Below are 19260 nucleotides of genomic sequence, written 5' to 3' on the forward strand. Positions count from 1 at the left end.
TATTTTTTTTTTTTTTTGGTATTTTTAGTAGAGACAGGGTTTCACCGTGTTAGCCAGGATGGTCTCGATCTCCTGACCTTGTCATCTGTCTGCCTCGGCCTCCCAAAGTGCTGGGATTACAGGTGTGAGCCATCACGCATGACCTGATTCTCTTTTCTTTTCTTTTCTTTTATTATTATTATAGTTTAAGTTCTAGGGTTCATGTGCACAACATGCAGGTTTGTTACATATGTATACATGTGCCATATTGGTGTGCTGCACCCATTAACTCGTCATTTACATTAGGTATATCTCCTAATGCTATCCCTCCCCCCCACCCCTCCCCTGATTCTCTTTTCTTAGTGTGACTATAGGTTTGTTAATTCTAATCTTGAAGACAAACTTTGGCTTTCATTTTTCTCTGTTGTGTATTTATCTCCTCTCTCATCTTTATTTCCTTCCTTCTGCTTTGAGTTTAGTTTGGTCTTTTTCTAGTTACTTATGGTATATAGTTAGGTTGTTCATTTGCAAGCTCCTCTTTAAATGTGAGTATTTACAGCTATAAATTTCCCTCAGCGTTGCTTTCATCGCATCCCATAAATTTTGTGTTCTTGCTGCATTTGTCTCAGATAATTTCCTAATTTCCCTTGTGATTTATTCTTTGACCCGTTGGGATTTAGGAGTATATTGTTTAATTTTTACATGTTCATGAATCTTCTGGGGTTTTTTTTTTCTGGTATTTCTAGGTCATTCCATTGTAGTCAGAAAAGATACCTTGAAGGATTTCAGTCTTTAAGTTTATTAAGACTTACTAATGGCCGGGCGTGGTGGCTCAAGCCTGTAATCCCAGCACTTTGGGAGGCCGAGACGGGAGGATCACGAGGTCAGGAGATCGAGACCATCCTGGCTAACACGGTGAAACCCCGTCTCTACTAAAAAAAAAAATACAAAAAACTAGTCGGGCGAGGTGGCGGGCGCCTGTGGTCCCAGCTACTCGGGAGGCTGAGGCAGGATAATGGCGTAAACCCGGGAGGCGGAGCTTGCAGTGAGCTGAGATCCGGCCACTGCACTCCAGCCTGGGCGACAGAGCGAGACTCCGTCTCAAAAAAAAAAAAAAAAAAAAACTTACTAATAAATGTTAATGAACATTAAACATTAGTCAGCATGGTCTAACATATGTTCTGTCTCAAAATGTTACGTGCACACTTGAGGAAAATGTTTATCCTCATGTTGTTGGGTATAGTGTTCTAAATATGTCTGTTGGGTCCCATCCATCAGTCTATAGTGTTGCTCAAGTAATTTATTGCTTTATTGATTCTGCACTGGTTGTTTTATCCATTATTGAAAGGGGGATATTGGAGTCTCTAATGATTATTGTAGACATGTCTGTTTTTCCCTTGAATTCTGCAAGTGTTTGCTTTATATGTTTTGGGGTTCTAGTGTTGGTACATATATGCTTGTAATTGTTACATTAAAGTCTATTTTGCCTAAAATTAATAGAGCCACCCCAGCTTTTTAAATTATCGACATATATTATCTCTTTCCATTCTTTCATTTTCAACCTCTCTATGTCTTTAGACCTAAAGTGAAATTTTTGTGGCTGCATATAGTTGGGTCATATTTTTTATTCGTCCTTCAGATTTGTGCCTTTGGATTGGAGTTTAATTCATTAATACTTAAAATACTGATAAGGAAGGATTTTTGCCATTTGGTTTGTTGTCTCTATGTTTTATGGCTTTATTTGTTGTTGCTTATTTCCCCCATTGCTGCCTTTCTTTGTGTTTACTTGATTTTTTCTTTTGTAGTCACAAATTTTGATTCCCTTCTCAATTCTTTTTGTGCATATTCTGTAAATAGTTTCTGTGGTTACCCATCAGGATTACATATAACATCCTGAAGTTATAACAATCTGTTTTGAGTAGACAGCTTAACTTTAGTTGCATGTAAAACCTCTACTGCTTTACGTATCTGCTCCCCTTTATTTTTTCGATGTCACAAATTACATTCCTCTATATTGTATACCCGTTAAGATAGATTGATATTTTGCATATTTGTCCTTTAAATTCTGTAGAAAATAAAAAGTAGAATTATAAATAAAATCACACTAATATTGGTTTTTATGTTTGCCCGTGTGTTTACCTTTACCAGAGATGTTTTTATCATTGTATGGGCTTTGAGTTACTGTGTTCTTTCACATTAACATGAAGGACTTTCATTAGTATTTCTTATAGGGAAAGTCTACTGGCAATGAACTCCCTCAGCTTTTGTTTATCTGGGGATGTTTTAATTTCTCCTTCACTTTTGAAGAATACTTTGACAGCTTTTTTTCTTTTGGTGCTTTTAATATACATTGCCTTTGGACCTCCAAGGTTTCTGCTGAGAAATTGGCTGATAATCTTACTGAGGATCCCTTGTACTTGACAAATTGCATTTGTCTTGCTGCTTTCAGGATTCTCTTTGTCCTTCTGCAGTTGGTGTTCCTTGAGCTCTTAGATTTATAGATTCATGTCTCATCAAATTTTGGAAGGTTTTTTGCCATTATTTCTTCAAATAGTTTCTGTCTGTCTCTCTCTTGTACTGTGATTCCTATAATATATACATTAGTCTGCTTGATAGTGACCCACAAGTACCTTAGACTTTGTTCACTCCTCTTCATTGTTGTTTTTATTTTTTTCAGACTTCATTATCTTAATTGTCCTATATTCAAGTTGGCTCATGCTTTCTTTCTGCCTGTCCAAATCTGCAGTAGAACCTTTGGTGGATTTTTAAAATTACAATTACTACAGGGTTTTCAATACTATCTGTAGAATTTCTGTTTGGCTATTTTATATAATTTCTTTATGTTGATATTATCATTTTGTCCCCTAGATCATTTTTCTGATTATTCTGTAGTTCTTTATCTATGTTTTCGTTTAGCTCTTTAGGCATATTTAAGACATTTGTTTTAAGCCTGTCTGTTGAGTCCAATGCCTGTGCTGCTTTGAGAACCGTTTTTACTATTCTGTTTTTTTCCTTTGAATGAGCATGTTTTTCTGTTCCTTTGTGTGCCTTGTGGTATTTTTGTTGAAATTGGGCATTTGAGAAAATAGCCACCTTCCCCAGTCTTTGCAGACTGGCTCTTAATGTAACAATCCTTCACTGAGTGGTTGTGTGTGCCCTGAGCCTTGAGATCAGCCTGAGGTCAGGCTTAAGATCTTCTCAGATGTTTTCTGAGCATGCATCTTGCCTGGGCCTCAGTATGGCTTTTTCAATTCCCATTCTCCTCCAGACCTTAGATGGTCTATTGTATGTCTCTACTTGTAATCTCCTGCCTTCTACAAAATTTGCTTTTCTCTATGTATACATAGCTTTTAACTGTAATACATTTCAGTTTAATTTAATACCTCACTTACCATGTTATATGTTAATTTTATCAACAAGTAAAAGTACCCTTTCAGATACAGTTCAGTTACTGTATGCCTCATTTAACCATATTATGTAAAATTCATCAACTACTGAACTTACTCTTCAAGATACTATAGATCTACTTTTCTATAAATATTTATGAAATACTGCAAAATAACTCTGGAATCTTAAATGAAGGAAAAAGAACCTGTGTGAAGAATTTGCAAGAACTACTGATGATTATCTATCAAATTTAATAAAGGCTAAAAGCTACATTGAAGAGAAAAAAAACAATTTGAATGCAGCTATGAACATAGCAAGAGCATTACAATTATCACCTTCTCTAAGAACATACTGTGACCTGAAGCAGGTAATTTAATAGTTTACAATGTGAGTTATGTCTGTGGTAGCTTATTTTATATGCTTTGAAATATATTTAAGACAAGAATTTGTTTTTCAGATTATCCTAACCTATATTATTATTTAGAATTCTAAATTGATGACAATATAAGTTAGGATAATCTAAGTTATAATAAGATAATGTTTGAAATCTAAGACAAACATTGTAAAATTTATATGGCCTTTTGTTATTTTTGACTAGTTAGGGAAATAGTGCAATTAAGTCTTTGTAACACTTGATCTGAGAGCAAGTAAGGTGACATTTAGGTTAAAGTTTAGGTTTCTAGGACACCTGAATAAAAAAATGAGGACAAATAAGGATAGCAAACTGAATGGGACTCTGTTTTGTTCACATTAACAATTTAGGTATGGCTGTCAACTCTTAACTTTAAAATTTAATTCAGAATCCTAGTCAACTTTTTCTCTTCCCATGCCATCCCAAATTGTGCAAGTCAAGAGACAGCTTCAGCCATCTCCTATCATCTAATCATGTGCCTAAGGGGCAAAATTGGGCAAAAAAACAAAAAATGTTTCTTATAGTTTGACAGGACAAGATTAATCACAGATATTTGCCTCACTCCATAAAGGTATAGATCTTGGCTTTAGTCATCTTTGAATCTTCAGAATCTCACTTCCCATGGATAATCAGATGTACAGAAGAGAAGCCATTAGTTTACCCGCTTCCAAAGTCTCTAACGTTAAATGAAAGAATTTGCCATGACCCTACTTGGCTAGGTGTCCCAGGCTTTAGTTCTAAAACAATAGTAGTCGTTTCCTGTGAATTACACGTGTGACACTAGAAAAAATGATAAAATTTTGTCTTTATCCTAGTTAATCTAGTTAAGAAAATAGGGCAAAAAAGGAGAAAACACTTGAAGATAGCAATGCAGTTGCAAAATGAATCTGATCAGTTTTCTCTGATCATGTAACTCTGTCCTATTTCTTAGTGTCTATTGTTACCTTTTATACATATCTCCAAAAGTCATAAACACTTATTTGTGTCCCTTTGAGTGCCCCAAATTAAACCTGAATGCATTAATTAATGAAATACCTAAAAGATACAATTTTATTTCTAAAATCTTACTGTTCAGCAATATTTGTGACAAGATTCACACATGAATGATTTTTTTTTTTTTTTAATTCTAGATTATCCAGACTTTGAAGTTAACATCAGATAGTGAATTAGCACAAGTTAGTTCTCCACAACTAAGGAACCCTCCCAGGTGAGTAAGTCATAGTTCAGGAGACGATAACAAGTATAAAGATGTGCTAGAACTTAAATGTATTAAAATAGCAAGTAATAATAAATTGAAATTTGGAGTCACAAATGTTTACCAAGTTAGCAACCAAATTAAGTATAGTCTGTGCTAATTTAGAAAGTTATTTAAATGTTTCCTTTTCAATTCATTAATGTCAGCAACTGATTTTTGTTTAGAGAACTTAGTAAATTTGTATTAGAACATTTATGTATATGTTAATGTTTTATTATAGGTTGAGTGTGAATTGCAGTGAGATCATCTGTATGCTCAACAATATGGGAAAGATTGAATTTGGGGACTCAGCAAAGTAAGTATAAGCATGGTAACATGCCATTAATGTCTGATAGTACCTACATTATCTAAGAGAAAAATTGATGTTTAGTATAATTCAGAAGCTGAAAAATAAAGGACAAAATAGTTCCTATAGTTAAATTCTATGTATAATATTTTTTAAAAGGCCTAGAAGGGATCAGTATTCAGCAATATACATGTCAAAGTTATCTTTGAGATTGATTCAGTGAGCAAGCACTGAACACTGCTAGGCACTAACTAACACCCTAGATACTGGGATAAATGTCAAAGAAATTGCAATAAGTAGAGGAAGAAGGACATGTAAACAATAAAATGCATAATTGCTAGGGTAGTGTATGCAGAATTTACTTGAGGTGCAAAGCAAAGGAATGATCAGTTCTTCCTGGGGTAACAGGACTTGGAAAGGTATTTTCTTTTCCCATATCTATTAAAATTAAGTAGCAAGTAGAAAGGAGGAGAAAAAGGAAGTAGGCATCTTATGGGCAGTGAATATATGGGCAGTGAAATAGCATGCTAGGTTCAGGGAATGGTGTATATAATTCCATTCTCTATGTCCCCAAGGATACATAGATGCTAAGTCCTAAAGACTTTGTATGCTGTCTAATGATGTTTGAACCTTATGATCCATGCTGTCCAATGTCGTAACCATTAATCACATGTGGCTATTTAAATTTAAACATAAATTAATTAAAACTAAATAGAATTAAAATCCAGTTCCTCAGTTCCATTAGCCCACATTTCAAGTGCTCAGTAGCCACATGTTGTTAGTGACTACCTGTCTTATTCTATTTGTGCTACTATAACAAAGTTTAAAAAGAACAGATGTTGTTTATTATTCTGTAATTTATAAAGAGCAGGTGTTTATTTGCTTGCAGTCCTGGCAGCTGAGAAGCCCAAGATCAGAGTGCTGGCAGGTTTGGTTTTGGTGAGGGCTCTGATTTCTGCTTTAAGATAGCACCTTGAATGCTGTGTCCGCACGTGGCAGAAAGCATGGAAGAGGGAAAAGGGACAAATAACTGTCCTCCCACGGTGGAAGAGCAGAAGAGCGAAGAAGGGCCTAAGCTAGTTCTGTCCAGACTTGTGGTAAAGCACAAATCCATTCCTGAGGGCACAGCCCTCATTACTTGATCATTAATTTCCCCAAAGGCCCCACCTCTTAATATCACCACAATGGGAATTAAGTTCAACATGAATTTTGAAACATTTAGACCAAAGCACTGCTATATTAGACAATGCGGCATATTTCCATTATCACCAAAAGTTCTGTTATACAGTAGAGTTCTAGGCAGTAGAAAGCCACTAAAAGGTTTTAAGCATGAAAGTAAGAATAATTAGATTACATTTTTTAAGGATAATTCTGGTGGCCATTTGGGGGATTATTTGGGGTAAGAGGATGACAGTGAAGGCTGAAGGATCACTTAGGCCATCATATCAGTAGACTCAGCAAGTCATGAGAACTAAAACTTAGCTAATAGTACTGGATAGGGACTGAGAATAGATATGACAAATGCAAAATAGGGAAAATTAATAAAACTTAGTAATGTTTGAATGTGAGGCATGAGGAAAAGGGAAGCATCATCAATGGTTTGTTTACAGGGCTCGCTTTGGTGACTAAGTCGGTGGATTGTGGTGTTATTCATTAAGATTAGGAATACAGGAAGAAAAGTAAGTTGGGAGGGGGAAGATAGTATGTTGAGTACTTACTGTTTACCAGCTTTCTGGGGAGAAATATGTACAGCTTAATTGTATATGAATGCTGAAACTTAAGAGATCTTGGACTTGATTCTGGGTTTAGGGGTAATCAGAATATAGATGTAGAAACCCCCCACAAAGAAGTAAGTTGGTTCATTGTAGGTGGATTGTCTCCAATGGAAATGGTCCCCTGAGAGAAGCATCGTGTTTGTTACCTTAGGGAACAAATTAGTCTGGCTCACGGTATTACCATTTCAGAAGCACATAGGATAATGTATACTCTAAGCCTGGTAAATTCATATAAGCCGAGGTCACAGAACTGATGTGTAGTCAAAATGCCAGTTCGTTAACTTAATGGATAAATATAATTGTAAACAGGGCCTAGAACTGAGGCGCTAACTTGTCAGAAGTTACTTTCTTTGTAATCATTTTTGATTAAAGGGAATACAATTAATCAAATAGCTTATTAGGCTGAGATAGCTGATGAGATTCCTCTCCCTCAGAGAGAAGACCTTGCCAGAGGAAGTGGGATACTAGTCCTTCGGCTCAGTCGTCGTTCTCCATGCTTGGGAGAGCCCTGCCCCAGATTTACTTCTGTAACTTGACTTGGTGCTTACATGGATAATCAACAACCTTTGCAATCAATGTGTTCTTTTTGACATTTTTACAACTTGAATATGGTTACTATCATTTCTAAGACACTAAAAACTACTCTGCCTCTTTAAGAATCTGTACTAATCTTCTGCTTTACATTTAACTCTGAGAGCTGCCTTTTAGATTCTTTCTTAGTTTTTAGGGAAAGTATTACTGTAACCTGCATGTACTGATTACAAATGATAGTTAAACCATGGGTTTGCACAGTAAGAGCAGGTATTCAAACAGGTCAAGGACAGTACCCTGGAAAGATACTAAAATTTAAAGCAGGGATAGGGTAATCTGTAAAAGAACTTGAGACGGAGCAGACAGAAGTTGAAGGAGAACAGAAGTGGTGTCGTACAAGTCAAAGCAGAGGTTTGTGACACTGGAGCTGATGAATAATGTTGAATGTCTCAGGTCTAATAAAAGTTATGAAAAGAGATATTTAGATTGCAAGGTTGTGTACATATATATGACTCTCAGGTATTTGGACTTCAACATATATCAATTTTACTTAGTTAAATGTATGTCCTCTGTTGGAAGAGGCAGATAAACATGTATCATTGCTAAGCCCAATTGGCTTTGTTGGTCATTATTTCCACAGTGGCTTGTTAAACAGTGATCTGTGAATAAGCTAAATCCATCATGGAATAACTAAAATATAAACTTCATGAAACCCAATCTTATCTCATTGTACAATTTCTATACTTGTAGATTTGATAGCCTAAAAACCATCTGGGTATGTGGAGAAAGTAGAAAAATATGGAGTAGAATGGATAAATAACTGGCAGTGGGTTAGTGGCTATTGAGTAATCATGCCCCAAAGATTCAGATTAATGGCCGTGGTGGAAGTTTCTAGTGACTTATGGTTGTGCCATATACCTCTGTATTCATAAGCTTATATCTCTGCATTTTTAAACAGATGTTATCCCCAAGAAAATGAAATTAGACAGGATATTCAAAAGAAATATAATAACAAAAAGGGACTTTCTTGTTACGATACATACCCACCACTAGAAAAGAAAAAGGCTGACATGTCTGTCGTAACCAATGAAGCACCACCACCTCCTTTGCAACCTGAGACAAATGATGTACATTTAGAAGCAAAAATCTTCCAGCCACAGAAAGACGTTGTTGCAACAGCATCCCCTAAAACCATTGCTGTGTTACCTCAGATGGGATCTAGCCCTGATGTGATAATTGAAGAAATTATTGAAGACAACATGGAAAGTAAGTAAAAATGCAAAAGCAGGAGGGAAACATGTTGTAGATAGACACTGTTGGTACCTTTTTCTACCATGCTTTTAACGAAACATAATTGCTGTTATAATCTTTTTCTCTCTCTCTTTTATTTTTTGTTGAAATGGAGTCTCGCTCTGTCACCCAGGCTGGAGTGCAGTAGCTGGATCTCGGCTCACTGCAAGCTCCGCCTCCCGGGTTTACACCATTCTCCTGCCTCAGCCTCCCGAGTAGCTGGGATTACAGGCGCCCACCACCTCTCCCAGCTAGTTTTTTTGTATTTTTTTTTAGTAGAGACGGGGTTTCACTGTGTTAGCCAGGATGGTCTCGATCTCCTGACCTCGTGATCCGCCCGTCTCGGCCTCCCAAAGTGCTGGGATTACAGGCTTGAGCCACCACGCCCGGCCTGTTATAATCTTATTCCTCATGAGTTAAAACCTGTTCATTCCATGCCCCTCCCCTCACATTTTCCAGAGTTAGGATAATTTTTATTTTTAATGCAATAATATAGCTAACCTCTGAGGTATAAATTAATATCTGGTTTAATTAGGGTATTTTGAGATTTTTTAGTGTTCTCACATATAAGTCTTGTATAAAAGATATGAATAATTGAGAGAGATGTGATTTGTGGACATAGTCTTATTACTTTCTTTGAATTAAGAACATCTCTTCAATCTTTGTTGTGAGATTTAATATAAACTATCATGATTATAATGTTGTCTATTTTATAACATTTAAATATATCACAGTTGTATTTAATTACATTTCCCATGTCAGTATTCTTTCCATTAACATGGAGTGAGATACTATGTAGTTTTATACTGATAGTCTCCTTTGAGACCATTTTTCAAGGTCAGCTTTTGTTTTCCCCTACTTGTTGTCTATTTTATTGGTTGACTCTCCAGAATTACATTTTTAAAAACACACTTCTTTCCACTCTATTATCATTGATGTCTCAATTACTTAAGATACCTGTAATAACTTTATTCACTGATACAAGGGGTGTTGCCATTCCAGTATTTTGCCAGTTTCAGTACAGCTTTTTAAAAACTAGCATGTCATTGTTAACATTAACATAGTTAGTACATGTTGTCTTTATTTCTTATTTTGGTGAAGCATGCAGCACCGATGATCTTGGGGAGACACCTAGATATCCAAAAAAGCCTCTTCAGAAAAACTCACCTGTTCCTTTTGGATCAAAAGCAGGTACTGTAACAACTGTCTGAGCTTGATGTAGTGGAGTTTACTGTATGTGTTGTAACTCTTACCTCATGTGAGGTAGTAAGTAAAGTGAATTTCACTGATAACTAAAACATATTACTTTCTAATATTAAAAGTTTTAATTTTGGGGCCAGACAACATGGCTCACACCTGTAATCCCAGCACTTTGGGAGGCCGAGGCGGGTGGATGATTTGAGCTCAGGGGTTCGAAACCAGCCTGAGCAACATGGTGAACCCCGTCTCTACAAAGAAATACAAAAACATAAGTGGGTGTGGTGGTGCACAGCTGTGGTCTCAGCTATTCAGGAGGCTGAGATAGGAGGATCACTTGAGCCTGGGAGCCGGAGGTTGCAATGAGCTGAGATCACACCACTGCACTCCACCCTGGGTAACAGAGTGAGACCTCATCTCAAATGAATGAATGAGTAAATGAATGTTTTGACTCTGGCAGAAATATTTCCCCCAACAAAAAAATATTTTTTGAGACAGAGTCTTACTCTGTTTCCCAGGCTGGAATGCAGTGGCATGATCTTGGCTTACTGCAACCTCCTCTGGCTCAAATGATTCTCGTGCCTCAGCCTCCGGAGTAGCTGGGATTATAGGCATGCACCACCACGCTCAGCTAATTTTTGTATTTTTAGTAGAGATGGAGTTTCACCATGTCGGCTAGGCTGGTCTCAAACTCCTGTCCTCAAACGATCCTCCCTCCTTGGCCTTCCAAAGTGCTGGGATTATAAGCGTGAGCCATCGTGCCCAGCCAGGAACATTTCCAAAATGTGTACTTCTCTCAGATATCACCCCAGTTGTATGTATTTGTCTTTTTACCCCCCCTAAATATGGGTATTATTCTTTATATTTTCTATTGGATAGTTAAAATGATGCATTTGTTCAGTTTCTGTCATCTGTCTATACTTGGCTATATTCATTTCCACTCCTCCTAGTCTTTGTTTTTTAAACAGTTTTACCATGTAAACATTTATCTCATTCAGAAATTAAATATATATTAAAATATTATGTGAAACTTCCCCCCATCCTACTCCCATTCTATTCAGTGTCTCCATCTCTTCCAGATTTTCCTTATGCATTTACAAATAAACGCACACAAATTATTTTTCCAACCTCTCTCCCTCTCTCTCTCTATGTGTATAGCGGGGGTTCTTTTTTATACACAAAACGCAGCATACCCCTGTTTTGTTTTTTGCATTCCTTCCTTAACGTTATGCTTTGGAGATCTTTTCATATTAGTGAAGACACTTGACTTAAGAAAATTTTCTGATTGTCTTTACCTCTACTCGCCCCACCGAAAAGCACACACATTTCCCTAAATGCTGCTTAGTGCTTCGGCTTTGCCTAAACATTTTTTCACATCTGATTTATAAGACTAACCTGATTTATAAGACTTGGGAGTCAGAGTGGCTATGAGCTGTATTGGTTCTATAGGTAGGGTATAGATGGAAGTGGCTTTTATACGCTATTCTAGAAACCTAATCATTATCAGTAGTGGTTCTGAGTTCCAAATATGTTCATAAATAAACTGAACTTTTGTAATACAGTAGAGTTACAGCATATACGCAGACTTTAGAATCTTAACTACTACATGGACTATGATTCCACTTATTTAGCGTATTTTGCAAGTAATATGAAGTATTTGTAGTTCAAGTTACTAAAGAATTCATTGTTGAAAGTGATCCATTTGTTTTATCAATCATTTAGTGCTTGGACTACTTCCTGGGGCCTACGTGCAGTGCCCCCAGAGTTCACAATGCCATAAGACACTCTTTTAGAGGCCATTAGCAGTTGTTCAGCTTTTGTGAATTATTTTCTAACTCATGGTTTATTAACGTGGTTTAAACATTTTTATCCAGGTTCTGCAGAGCTAGTTTTTGTAAGCCATGTAATAGATCCTTGCCATTTCTACATTCGGAAGTATTCACAAATCAAAGACGCAAAAGTACTGGAAAAGAAGGTGAATGAATTTTGCAATAGGAGTTCACACCTTGATCCTTCAGACATGTTGGAACTAGGTAATGAAATATTAGTCCAAGTAAAAATATCAAATTTATTTAAATATTATAATAACTTGGCCAACCCACCTAAGACTTGTTATAATATAGATTTTTACTCTAAGTTCATTTGTTAGTAAGCATAAAAGTTTTAGGATTATTTAACATAAATTATTTAGGCAAATTAGCTAAGGAATAAGATGGAATGTTGGCATATTTTTAGAGTGAAATATATACAGAAACTCCATTACATAGTAGGGCGAATTGCTTTTAAAACTACAAAACCTGTAACAGGTTATGTAGCCTGTCCCCTTGTCTCCATGAAGAACTGTGCCTCTAAGATGATGATGATTCTTGTGTAACTCCAGTCTCTTGCTCACCATTGTGAGTGTTGGGGCTAGCATTGAGCTCCTGAGATTCAGGAGGCCTGTGGCACCCATTCCCAGTGCCCTACAGAGGGTAATTGTAAATTCAGTCAGTCTTTTAGTTGTGAGGGCATGTGAATTTGCCATGCTTCAGGCTTTTGTTATGAGTATTTTTCTTATAACATTGTTGACTGAATTTGATTGTACCTTATAATATGATGAAGCTATGATTCGTTTGTATTAATATTTTTCTCATTATGTAAATAGCAGTCAATACCTATATATAACTAATACTGAAAGTGTTTTATCTGTCTAGTCTTGATTGATAAGTTGTTTAAAAGTATGATTAACTCTCAGCTCATCTGTATAGCCTTTCAGGATATCAGAAGAGTAGGATCATCGTATACTTTGACAAAAATGAATAGTAATTCTAAAACTTAAAAAATAACATTTATTTTATGCCATGTGAGCTAGGAATATTAGGTTGTTAGTATCTAAGTGGAGGAAAGTGTAGTACTGAATTTAATTTTTGTGGTTGCAGATAATATGTCTAAAATGTAATACATGCCAAAAATAACTCAGCTTATTTTCAGAAAATGTTCTAAGAAAGCCAAAAAGCTGTGCTTTAAGTTGTTAATGATAATTATGTTGGCAAGGTAAATATAGCTGATTAAAACACTCATTTATATTTTGAGAAATTAGTGATAAGGAAAGAAATGTGAATTGTTGATTTAGGAAAAGAGAGTATCCTCTTGTTCCCTTTTCCTGCCTCTGTACTTCATTATGAAGAACAACAATAAATGGCTTCAGCAGACTTTTATCCATTGAAAGAAAGAATAGTTTTGTTGAATATATACAGCAGGGCTTCAGATAACATTATCTCATTATAATTTTGATGAGAAAAAAATCAATTCCTGGTTTGGGCAAATGTCTGTGTTGAGTTTGCACATTCTCCCGTGTCTGTGTGGGTTTTTTCAGGTACTCTGGTTTCCTTGCACGTCCTAAAGATGCGCACGTTAGGTTGCTTGATGTGTCTGCATTGTTCCAGTCTGAGTGGCGGGTGGTGGGGTGGAGGGGAGGAGTGGGAGAGAGAGAGTGTGTGTGTGTGTGTGTGTTTACCCTGCGATGGAATGGTGTTCTGACCAGAATTGGTTCCTACCTTGTTCCCTGAACTGCCCGGATAGGCTTTAGCCACCCTCGACTCTAGAATAAGCGAGTTGGAGAATGAATAAATACATATATATTATCATAAAATTCATAAAGTATTTGATAACTATACAAATGCATGACAATAAATGATGCAGTACAATTGCTCTGTGAATCCACCTTATTTATGATTGTTTTTGAACTGTGGCGCCAGGAGGTACTCCTCACAATTCTCACTTTGCAAGCTGTAATTCTTTTGAGTTAACCCACTACCACTGTGACTGCCATCACTCACTGATTCACCAAAAATTGAGTAAATATCTTACTTGTTCATCTTTCTTAAATGTACGTGTAGCTCACACTTGTTTCAGTATTTAATATTAGAAGTGTTTGGGGTCTTTATAAGTTTGATGATGTTTTTGTGACCAGAAATACATGTGGAAACTTAACTCTTGTTTATATTAATAAGCCTGTGTGGTCAGATTGGTTTTGTTATGCCATTTTGCTTAAAGTCACAGTTTCTAAGAATATATCAATGACATTAAGTGGGGATTTACTATATTTTAAAACTAAGAATGTTGGTACAGTAGTGTAGCAAAATAAGAGAAGGGTCACTGACAAACTGAAGACCAAACGTTTTGGTAGGACTTAAAAGGCTGCCTATAATGTGCTTTTCAACTATTCCTGTTGTTATTAGCATATACAGAGGAGATTACACAGCATCTCTCTGTATATAATCAGTGATCAGAGTTTACCAGATTCTTTTCCAAAATATGTAGTTTAAATGGGCTCTAAGACTACCTGAGTTCTCCTGCTGCTACTTCTAAGTAGCCATGTGAGTTGGGCTAGGTTAGTTTTTCTTCCTCAGTTTCCTCACCTACGTGATGGAAACACTACCTTCATAGGGCTGTTGTGGGGAGTAAGTGAATTCAGACAAAACACAGAACATTTCTGAGCTTATAGTAAGCATTCACCTGTGGGCCTTTTTTTGTTTGTTTGATCTTCTTTTTTCCTGGTTATTTATTTGTAATCCAACTGGTCCCTACAAAGGTCTTCCTCTACTGCTGAGTCCTTAATTCATCTTCCCTTTTCTCTGAACACCAGTGGGTGCCAGTTAATTTTGGCATTTCACAGGCTGCCTTTCATTGTTTTACTCTCACTCTCCTTTACAAAGAGTTAAGATAATTGTTTCTTCTCTCGTTACAAACTTCAGTATGTGTTCGTCAGTAAGTGTACTTGTGTACATGCACAAGGACAGATGGTCTTGCTTGTAAGTACAGTGTAATTGTGGTAATTTGCCTGTCTCTCTTCCTTTCTTGAGCTTCTTGATGGCAAGACAGTCTCATTCATATTTGTTCTTATTGCTCATGAAGCAGGTCCTCATTAAGTGACTGCTAACTTAGTATTTGGATGTTTAGCTCCCTATTTAGCTTGTTTCTGTATAACAGAAACTATCATAATATGCTGTATTATATCCTTCTCGTAGCACTTGAACACAGTGGTATATCATCAGTAAATAAATGAATTAAGACTTTTTCGTGGTAAAACTAACGTGTCCGTAAACTTACTAAATGTCTTTCTTGATAAATGTTGGTAATGATTTGTTTCCCTCATTTAGGTGCAAGAATATTTGTCAACAGTATTAAAAATGGAATGTGGTGTCGAGGAACTATCACAGAATTAATTCCTATAGAGGGTAAAAATACCAGAAAACCTTGTAGCCCACCCAGATTATTTGTCCATGAAGTTGCACTAATACAGATATTCATGGTAGATTTTGGAAATTCTGAAGTCCTGTTTGTCACAGGGTATGATATTTTATAATATGTATTCTTGGCCTGCTTGGAAACATTTTGGAGGAAGGTGGAGTTAAAGAATAAAGGAAATTAGAGGTAGAGAGGAGTAATTTCTCATTCTTAACTTCCAAGACACACGTTTTATTATTTTGCTCTCCAGTTGTCTTGATACGTAAAATTTTATCATTTACCAGTATTACTAGATGGAGAGCTTAGAAAAGGAACTCCAAACTTAAGTACTCTTCTTATGTCACTTCAAAGTGGGGAATAATACACAAACTAATTCTTTTAAAGAAAATGTTACAGTTAGCTACAGATGATTGAGTTAAATTTTTAATCAGACTTCTGTAATTTCATTAATGTTTTTTGAAGTGTCATGCTGTCTCACTCACTGTCAGTATTTTAAATGGTTTTCTCTCTCTTCTAGGAAAATAATACAAACTGCTATGTTTCTGTCGTAAGGACCAGTATTAACCATAGCATGATCGCTTAGTGGTTATAGCTTTATAAATAAATAGATTTATATGGGGGGAAGTGTCATTTTCTCCTTTAAGCTCAGATTGAATGAATATATGAAAGTACAAATGTAGCTGAGATTTCATTCTGTGGAGGAAAACAGTGTCTCTGCTTATAGAAGCTAAACTAAATCTATATAGTAAGAAAGTACGAATTTGGAATGTAACTTTCTAAAAGTGTAACTTAAGAAAATTATACTTAGAAATGCATACCTTCAGTGGGGGAAAACAAATTTAAGTTTGAAACTTTACTTTCAATAAATATTACCTGAATTTCTCCTAGAGTTGTTGATACCCATGTGAGACCGGAACACTCTGCTAAACAACATATTGCACTAAATGATTTATGTCTGATTCTAAGGAAATCTGAACCATATATTGAAGGGCTGCTAAAAGACATCCAGCCGTTAGCACAACCATGCTCATTGAAAGACATTGTTCCACAGAATTCGGTAAGTGAGACTTTATTTTTTCCTTCAGAGGCTATTAAAATTGTAGCTATGTGTTGCCAATTAGATTGCTAAGTATAGCCTCAGGGAACCACTAATCATAGTGCATATTAAACTATTATTTCTAATAGGAAAGGAAATGAACTTCAGTTTCCACAATTGAAAATATTTTTAATGGGAAATTGAGTTGAATAAGCACATATTAACATAATGATTGGTTAAGAATCCAAGCAAACCAGTAATTTTGGAGTCAACTATCCAGAGAAATAAGTTTATGGTGTGGTGTGTGTTTCTCTACAGTATTTTCTTATTTCCATTGCCCTTTATTACTCTATTTAATGCCCATATTGCTTTCTGTGTTTTGTATTATTTATGAAAATCTGTTCTCCAGCAAGATTGTAAACTCTTAAGAGACAGAAATTGTAACAATACATGTTAAGCAGTTCTATTCTTACAAGGTTTATGCGAGCAGGAGTCTGCCTTTGCTCATCGTTGTGTTCCTAGCATTTAGCAGATCACCTGCCACATAGAAGGCATTCAGCACATATTTGAAATAACAAATAAGTTAATTAAAAAAGGAAGCACAGAAGTAATAGCACTGGTGTTTTTTTTTAAATGGTGTTTTGTTTTTAATTTTCTCTTTTTTAACTTCTTGCATTTTTTACACTGAGTGGATTTTACATTTATAATCATAAAAACTTCAGAAAGCTATTCTCTTTTTTTTGTTTTTAAGGAATTTCTGGTTTTGATCATGAAATTTACTTTCGATATGGTACTTAAATGTTCAAAGATCAACATAAAAACTTTTTTGGCTGGGTGTGGTGGCCCAAGGCTGTAATTCCAGCACTTTAGGAGGCTGAAGTGGGAGGATTGCTTGGGTTCAGGAGTTTGAGACCAGCCTGGGCAACATGGCGAGACCCTGTCTACCAAAAATACAAAAATTAGCCAGGCATGGTGATACACCATGGAGGCTGATGTGGAAGGATCGCTCGAGCTTGGGAGGCAGAGATTGCATGAGCTGAGATTATGCCACTGCGTACTGGTCTGGGTGACAGAGTAAGACCCTGTCTCAAAAGAAGAATTTTTTGCCCAGTGAGTGGATTTTTTTTTTAAATCACTTAAGTAGCATAAATCTTATGCATTGCTAGTAATGGAAACTAGATTAACTGATGATTGTAAATTTTTAAATTTTTTTTAGCCATACCTATATTTTCAAAATTACCTTTTGAATTTTCATCTAAGTGGAAAATTGAATACTTGTTTCTTTCATTTTGAGATCTTTCTTTATAACCTTCATATTACTATTCAAAAGTGAAACTAAATTCTAAAGTAAAACCTCGAGAATATATTTATAAAGTGAAGGTATATGCACATTGTACATTCATAAAGACTGCCCCTAAGTTTGTGGCCCTGGCTGTTTTTTTCTTTCTTTTCTTTTTTTCTTTTTTTGACATGGGGTCTTGTTCTGTCACCCAGACTAGAGTGCAGTGGCACGATCTGGGCTCACTACAACCTCTGCCTCTCGGGTTCAAGCAATCCCCTGCCTCAGCCTCCCGAATAGCTGGGATTAAAGGCACCCGCCACCACGCCCGGCTAATTTTTGTATTTTTTGTAGAGACAGGGTTTCACCATCTTGGCCAGGCTGGTCTTGAACTCCTGCCCACCTTGGCCTTGCAAAGTACTGGGATTACAGGCGTGAGCCACCACACCCGGCCTTCCCTGGCTGTTTCTTAATGTCTGTGGTTGGTTCAGTTTGCTCACAGTTGCGTCTGTGGTTGGTACAAACCTAAATCCAGAACATTGTAACATTAGAGATACTTATAATTACTAATTACTATGGAATTTTACTTTTTTGCCCAGAATGAAGGCTGGGAAGAGGAAGCTAAAGAGGAATTTTTGAAAATGGTTAATAACAAGGCTGTTTCAATGAAAGTTTTTAGAGAAGAAGATGGTGTGCTTATTGTAGATCTGCAAAAACCACCACCAAATAAAATAAGCAGTGATATGCCTGTGTCTCTTAGAGATGCACTAATTTTTATGGAATTAGCAAAGTAAGTAACTTATTAAAACTTAAATATTCTTTGAGATTATAGCTATAAATAAGAGTAGCAGACTTTGCCTTTAAAACCATGTCTCTAAAGTAAACCTTAACATACCTGAAGAAGTTAAAATACTGCTTTTAGACTTTCCTAAGTACGGTTGTTGTCTGTGAAAACTGGATTCAGATAATTGGATTTAAGAAAATAGGCTGGACAGGGTGGCTCCTAACTGTAATTCTAGCACTGTGGGAGGCCAAGGAGGGAGGATTCCTTGGGGTCATGAGTTTGAGACCAGCCTGGGCAACATAGCTAGACCTCATCTCTACAAAGAAATACAAAAAGAAATTAACCAGGCATGGTGGCATGTACCTGTAGTCCAGCTTCTCAGGTTAGGAGCTGAGGTGGGAGGTTTGCTTGAGCCCAGGAGTTTGAGCTGTGCTCGTCACTGTACTCCAGGTTGGGTGACAGAGTGAGACCCTATCTGTAAAGAAAAAAGAAAATTAGAAAAATTAGAGAAATTAAGGTAGCTCAAAATATAAAGTATGTGTAAATAACTAACATCTTTTGAACTCTTGATAACTTTATAAGTATGAGGGTTTCAAGAATTATAGCTTAATTTTTCCTAAATTTTCCTAAATTTTCTAGCCTTTGGAATGAGTTCATGATCACTACCCTATATTTAATGTATGAATCTAGAATAGATGTTTAAAGTTTATTTGTCTGTCATTTCTTTTTGTTTGTTTGTTTGAGACAGAGTCACCCAGGCTGGAGTGTAGTAGCACAGCCTCAGCTTACTGAAACCTCTGCCTCCCAGGTTCAGGTGATT

General features: G+C 36.2%; 1 protein-coding gene across 1 annotated transcript in view; it reads left to right on the top strand.

Annotated features, from left to right (window-relative positions):
- Nucleotides 1-19260, top strand: part of RNF17 (ring finger protein 17) — a 117199-nt gene that overhangs the window by 25133 nt on the left and 72806 nt on the right. The window contains 9 exon segments of the mRNA XM_017852282.1: nt 3562-3733; nt 4909-4985; nt 5254-5328; nt 8584-8891; nt 10017-10106; nt 11987-12145; nt 15254-15443; nt 16230-16398; nt 18256-18446. Of these exon segments, the coding sequence (XP_017707771.1) occupies nt 3562-3733; nt 4909-4985; nt 5254-5328; nt 8584-8891; nt 10017-10106; nt 11987-12145; nt 15254-15443; nt 16230-16398; nt 18256-18446 (1431 nt within the window).

This window comes from Rhinopithecus bieti, unplaced genomic scaffold (assembly GCF_001698545.2).
Source record: "Rhinopithecus bieti isolate Rb0 unplaced genomic scaffold, ASM169854v2 scaffold_2247, whole genome shotgun sequence".
In the NCBI taxonomy this organism is placed as follows: domain Eukaryota; kingdom Metazoa; phylum Chordata; class Mammalia; order Primates; family Cercopithecidae; genus Rhinopithecus; species Rhinopithecus bieti.